Here is a 6,409-nt window from a genome sequence, read left to right on the forward strand (position 1 = left end):
AGGACCAGCGCAATGGCAGCCGAGGAGGACGACGTACTCGTCCTCCTCGAACTCTTCTTCCTCAGGACCGGCCCGATCGACGCTGTCCTCGTCGTACCGCTCGGCGCCCTACAGCGTCCCCAAATGCGAGGTGAAGGAGGAGCCGGCGACGCCCGTCAACACGAGGCGTGGCGGCAGCAAGAGAGGCGCGGCGGCGCCCTCCTCATCCCGAAGCCGCAGGTGAAGGAGGAGCCGGAGGAAGCGGCGCAGGCGGCGCTGCTGGCGGAGTACGAGCGGCAGCAGCGACGACCCCGAGGACTGCCCAGGTCTGCGGACGGCGTTCTTGGCGTCGCTCAACGACAAGGACGCCTGGAGGGGCGACGTCGAGACGGCGATCGCCATGTCCATCCGCGACTCCGGCAAGCCGCTGGTGGACCTCACCGACGACGGCGAGGCAGGACCAAGCGGCTTGGTGAAGGACGAGCCCGTCGACGAGCGCGTCAAGCAGGAGGTCGTCACCGACGACATGTACAACTTCCACCAGTACTACGACTCCTCCGGCCGCCGCAAGTACTTCTAGATTAGGTTTAGTTTAAATTTACTCAATTTCGTTCGAATCTATGTAAGTTTGGACGAATCTAATCGAATCTCGCTTAAGTTTAAAATTTTCGAAATTTTGTTTGGGGGACGCGACTGGGAGCGACGTCCCCCAAACGCGGCACAAACGAAACACGTCCTCTAAATGCTCAATCCGGCGCTCTTTGGGGGACGCTTTGAGGGACGCGGGAGATACTCTTAGAGCATCCCCACTCGTTGGCGCTCCCCACGCCCAAATCCGGCGAAATTTTCGTCCGGATTGGAGGAAGATTTGGCGTGGGGAGTAGTAGTTTCCCAGCCGTGTGCCCAGGCGAAGTCGACGATGCAAATTTAAAAAACGGAAACTTGACAAACTACGGCTAAAAACGGGTGAATATAGACTAAATTTAATGATATTTATTATATTACGGGCGGAGTTCATACATAGAGGCCGAATTCGACTATATTTCGAATTCGGCTAGGGGAATTCAAACGCTAATTTTAAAACACGGCGCTCTACATGCCGAAATGGCGGTAGAACACCGTGTAGTCGCCGCCGTCGTCGTCGGAGCCGTCGTCGTTGACCTTCGGCTGCGCGGCCCGGCTGCTCGCTGCCCGGCCGGCGTCTCCCCGGCCCGGGGATGGCTTGTACCGGTCGTCGTCGGAGGACTCGAGGTCGACGACGGGGACAGCGACGCCGGATGGAGGTGTCGCGGGACGGCGGTACCGCGCGACATCGTCGTTGGCGGTTGGAGCGGCGCGGGCGGCGAGTTGGCGTGCGGCGGCCAGGTCCGGCAGCCGCCGCTGCTGCTCCGCCTCCCGGCGCTCCCGGTCGCGCCGGCCCGGTCCGATGCGGCGTCGTCCGCGCGCTTCTCCTCCTCCATGTCATGCAGCGACCTGGCGATCGCCTCCGCCATCTCGGCGTCCTCCGCGCGCTTCGCCTCCTCCTCGGCGAGCTGGCTTGCGGCGGCCTCTTTCTTCGTCTTCTTCCGGCCGCTCTGCGGCGCGGAAGGCTGGTCGCGGATGATGAGGGCGCCGGCTGCTGCGCCCTTCGGTCGTCGGCGGAGACGCCGGCTCCTTCTTGACGCGCACCGGCGTCGAAGGCGACGTCGCCTCCTCCTCTTCACCGGCGCCAAGGATGACCTCGGCGCCGATCCGAAGACGACGAGCTAGCAGCCATGCGCCGTGGCTGCCGGACGTTTCCCGATGGCGGCTCGCCGATGCCCTCGATGCCGATGGAGGGGCATCGTGAGCACCGGGAAGTTGCCGCCCTCGATGTGCGCGAGGACGTTCGCCGGCCGTCCTTTCCGGCGCGCTCCACCACCGTCGGCGGCCCGCGGCGTTGTTGCGCGGAGGCGTAGGCGGCGGGCCGTCGTAGGCCGCCGGCTCCCGCTCCCGCCGCCGGAGGAAGTAGGAGTTCCACCGCGTGTAGTTGTCGGGGTGGTGGCGCGGGTCGGCGCGCTCCTCGTCGGTCATGGTCATCCTCGCCTCCTCGATGGCGACGTCGAGGGCGTGGCCCGCGGCGGCGGCGGGATTGGTACGCCGCCGGCACTTAGCCGCCCGGCCGCCTCCGGGAGGCCTCGTGTCCGGCGGGCGGGGGTACCCCGCCCGGTGGAGGAGGTGCCCCTCCCACGCGTGGAGCGACCGGCGGGGGAAGCCGTTGTTGGCTGCGCCGTCGTCGTCGTAGAACGCCATCGGGAGAGTAGAGGGGGAGTGGAGGGAGAGTGGAGCACGGGGTACGCCTCGCGGCGAGCGGAGCGGCGTATATAGGCGTGGCTGGCGCGGGGGATTAAATGCGACGCGTCCGCGGCGAGCTGACCGGCGGCAGCCTTTAGTGCGCGCGGAAGACGATGCGTGCGCGGAAGACGGCGACATTAACTCGCCGCATGGCCGGCGAATGCAGACCGGCGGCAGGCTTTTACAGCGCGCGGAAGACGATGCGATGAGGACGACGATCGGTTTCTCTCGCCGACAAGTTGGGGCCACCAGACGCGCGGGAAGTTTCCTCGGTATTTCCCGCGCTTTCGTTTCGTCCGGAGTCCCCGAGCGCTCCCCGGGGGGCCGGGGATGGCGTGGGATCGCCGGATAAATTTAGGCCCAAATCCGGACGAAAACGAAAAACCGGAGGCGCGATTGGACCGAATTACGCCGTCCGGATGGAAAAAAGGCTCGTCGGGGGCCTCGTCGGGGGACGAGTGGAGATGCTCTTAGTGTCTGGATCGATGCTAAACCTGCCCTGTGCGCCACCGGCACGCGTCCCCGGCCAGTCAAAACACCAGCGTCTCAAATCGAACTGCCGCACCGGTCAAACGCTGACGTTCCTTGCAGCGGTGCTTCCCAGCAGCTTCTCCCGCCATCTCGGCCGTCCGCTGCCCCACGGATGGACCAGCGATCTCCCTCGCTGCCGTCTGCCCACTGCCCGCTGCCCAGCATTATTTGCCAAGCCGCGTGCGCCCTCTCGCCGCGCGCCGGAAAGCGACCGGCGGCCCGTCCGTCTCCTCCCTCCTTGATATACATCCTCCTGTACGCACTTCGTTTACGCGTCCCAACCACCGCGACAGCCGCCAGACACCGATCTGACCAGCACGCGGAGGAAAGGGAAGCGGGGGATCAGCAAAGATGGGCTGCTGCTGCTGCGGCGGCGGCGACGGCGACCACGACCGCGGCTGCCGGCCGCTGGGGTTCCTGCTGGGCCTGCCCTTCGCGCTCGTCGCCGTCCTCGTCTCCATCGTCGGCGCCATCATCTGGATCATCGGGTACGCCCGCGCGCCTCCTCCTCCTTTTTCCCTGCAGTTCACTGTGATGGTTCTGAATTCTGACGTGATCCGTCGCTGCAGGCTGCCCATCTCGTGCATCTGCCCCTGCTGCCTCTGCGTGACGCTGCTGCTGGAGGCGGCCGTGGAGCTCGTCAAGGCGCCGCTCCACGTCATGACATGGTTCACCTCCAAGATACCCTGCTGATTCATCTGATCGCCGCCTCCTCCTCTCATCCGGGATCGCTCGCTCCCTTCCTCCTTCGCCCGCCTTTAGTTTGGTTGGTGTTGCACATGTCCGTAGTTTGTTTATTTTGTTTGTTGGATCGAAAATTATGTTGACAGATCGATTGCCGTGTACTCGTACGATGATCTGATATGATGATTCCTGCCCCTTTCCTGTCGTTCGTGTCTGATTGTTTTGACTGTTAGCCACTGCCTTTGACCCTCGAGTTCTGTATATCCGTCCGTCAGTTTCGGCGCCTCTCATCGATCGATTACCGTGGATGACCGTTGACCGTACCGTGTGCCCATGTTGATGCTCACTGGTTTCCTTCTTCCGTAGATTGCTGCGTTTAGCAAAAGTTCAGTACGATCCAAGCATTTATCGTCAGTACCAGTAATCTCTAGCGTACACCACAAGCGGAGCCAACAGATCGCGCCGCGCGCGGGTTCGTAGGTTTCGCCGTTTCGGTGGGTTTCCTTGTATCCGTCCATCAGCTACGGCGCCTCTGATCGACTACCGTGGATGGCCATTGACCGCACCGTGTGATCGTGTTGATGATGACTGGTTTTCTTCTTCCGTAGATTGGTGCTTTCAGCAAAAGTTCAGTACGATCCATGCATTTGTCGTCAGCACATGTAATCTCTAGCCTACATCACAAACGGAGCCAACAGATTGCATAGCCGCGGGTTTCTAGTGTTCGGAGAATTTTCTATACAATAGATTTGCCCAAACACCATACCGAATGAGTGCTGTTTGGACCGGCCGAACCGAGGTCGAATTTTTTTTCCGGGAGCTACCTAAACGAACCAAAACGAATCGTTTGGATCGTCGATTTGGGTAGTCCCGCTGGACATGCCCGAATCGATCAATCTTGTTCCCGTGATCGAGCTACCCGCTGGTTCTCTCTCAGATCAATTGGGAAGGACCAGGTAAGGCCGGCCCTTCGGCTTTTACGGGTACATTTTTTCGCTGAATAACTATATAGGCCTACACCAAAATTTCGGGCCCTATGCAGCTGCACACTTAGCACTCCTGCCGGCTCAGTCCTGCTTTTAGGGCACCATTTTTTTTACCCGTAGCAGACGATGTAGAATAACCCTCGTATTGTTCAAACCTGATTTTCAGTGAGGAAATTGCTTGATCAACAAGAGGTATAAAATACTTGATTCGAAATGATTCCTCTGTAGATTGTGTGGCCACATTTATGTCATATGGGTTCTCATCAAACTGCTTTTTCTTTTGATTTCTCGCTTTTTAGGAAATTTTGCAACAATATCCAACTCACATGCAATTCCCTTCGCTATCTCCAATGCTTGTAAGAAACCAGTTTCCTTGTATCCCTCAAAAAAGATATAAGCCCTTGCACTTTCTCAATAGCAACACCAATAATCATATCTTTTGTTTCCAAGGTTTTTCTTGCTAAATTAACAGAAAACAATACCTCATATCAACTGACTATTGCCACTATAAATTCATAGTCTCGAAGTTCATTTTTTTTGCCAAACCTAAAGCTCGACTGCTTGTCATTGGATCCTTAACAATTTCGGATACCTGAAATAAACGAAGGAAATAAATGCTATAGTTTGATGTAGGCAAAGAACAAAAGAAACTGCATCATTATCAGTATAAAATATTTCTGTACCTGAAGTAGAGCCTCTTGGATGTCTACACACTGGAATTTGGTAGATTTAACACTTTCAACATGACTCTCCCAACGCGGAGCTTGACACTGAATTAAGTGTCCATCCTAATATGTTTTCTTTCAGAATATGTCACTTCTTAGTAGAATTAGCAAAAGGTGTATATATGCGTTGGATGATTCCAAAGAAGTCATTAGCTCTACCACGAGTTTTGGCCATATCATAAAGTGTTAAATTAAGGCTATGACAATCACACACAGAACACAAAGCTCTAGGGTTCACATCCAAAAGTTTCCGTTGTACCCCTTGATTTTTTTTCTTCATATTTGACCCATTGTCATAACGTTGTCATCGCACATCATTTATATCAAGATCAAGAAGTTTTATTTGATTCTCTAGCACATAAAAAAGTCCTTGCCCACTGAGATTCTTCTATGCAAATATGACTTGAAGATAAGTCCACATGTCTTATAATTAAAGAAATTTTCTCCTGGTGACTTGTATCAGGGGGACTATCAAGTATGACAACCAAATACTTTGCAGGCTTTGTTTTATTCATAATTTTAGATCTAATAGAAAAAGGAAGCAAGTATAGCAACTCATTCTGAATCTTAAAATCAAGATAATGTACATGAGTTTCATCATTTGTTATATGACATACATGCAGCATGCTCCTGAATAATATGATTAAATTCATCCAACAATCTCTACCAAACCCAAGAAATTACCATTGCTCTCTTCATACAATTTGTTGTTACTACCATGAAAGGCTAGACTATGCTTGGCAAGAAATTACTATCATTTTGGTAGCTCCTAGATTTTTCGTGTATCTGATAAATTTGGTTTCGACGAGAAGCTATAGAAGGTCATACCACCTAAAAGTCATGTTGTGCAAGTAGATTTATTGCCAAGAAGTTATGTTGAGCATCATATCATAATTTTAGGCTTGTTGTTCGGTTTGGCCCTTGTTGTGTTTCGCGTTTTGGGACTGTGTTTGGTTACGACCCGTTTCCGCATACGGTTACCACGTCCGCTTTGCGGTGCACCCAGCTAAGCTATTAGCATTGCACAAAAGGTGTTCGACAGATGAGCATTTCAGATATATAGCACATAAACAACAACACAAACATAGTTCAAGATTAATTACCACATAACATAGCATCATCTGCACCACGATTCAAGACACGATGGGTCATAAACGAAGTTTAGAACACGACGACACGATGGTAACAACA

The 6,409-nt window shown here is 54.5% G+C and overlaps 1 protein-coding gene across 1 annotated transcript; it reads left to right on the forward strand.

Annotated features, from left to right (window-relative positions):
- Positions 1 to 3,174: 3,174 nt before the first annotated feature.
- Positions 3,175 to 3,540, forward strand: LOC124659278 (signaling peptide TAXIMIN 1-like). Its single transcript, XM_047197199.1, has 2 exons — positions 3,175 to 3,311; positions 3,393 to 3,540. Exons 1-2 carry the CDS (start codon positions 3,175 to 3,177, stop codon positions 3,514 to 3,516), a joined length of 261 nt encoding a protein of 86 aa, XP_047053155.1. The 3' UTR covers positions 3,517 to 3,540.
- Positions 3,541 to 6,409: the final 2,869 nt, after the last annotated feature.

This window comes from Lolium rigidum, chromosome 6 (genome assembly GCF_022539505.1).
Source record: "Lolium rigidum isolate FL_2022 chromosome 6, APGP_CSIRO_Lrig_0.1, whole genome shotgun sequence".
In the NCBI taxonomy this organism is placed as follows: domain Eukaryota; kingdom Viridiplantae; phylum Streptophyta; class Magnoliopsida; order Poales; family Poaceae; genus Lolium; species Lolium rigidum.

Bases quoted from the DNA above. Each gene is read 5' to 3' on its own strand.
- LOC124659278 (XM_047197199.1), top strand. From the start codon at position 3,175: ATGGGCTGCTGCTGCTGCGGCGGCGGCGACGGCGACCACGACCGCGGC. The intron at 3,312-3,392 runs GTACGCCCGCGC...CCGTCGCTGCAG, and splicing joins GCCATCATCTGGATCATCGG to GCTGCCCATCTCGTGCATCT.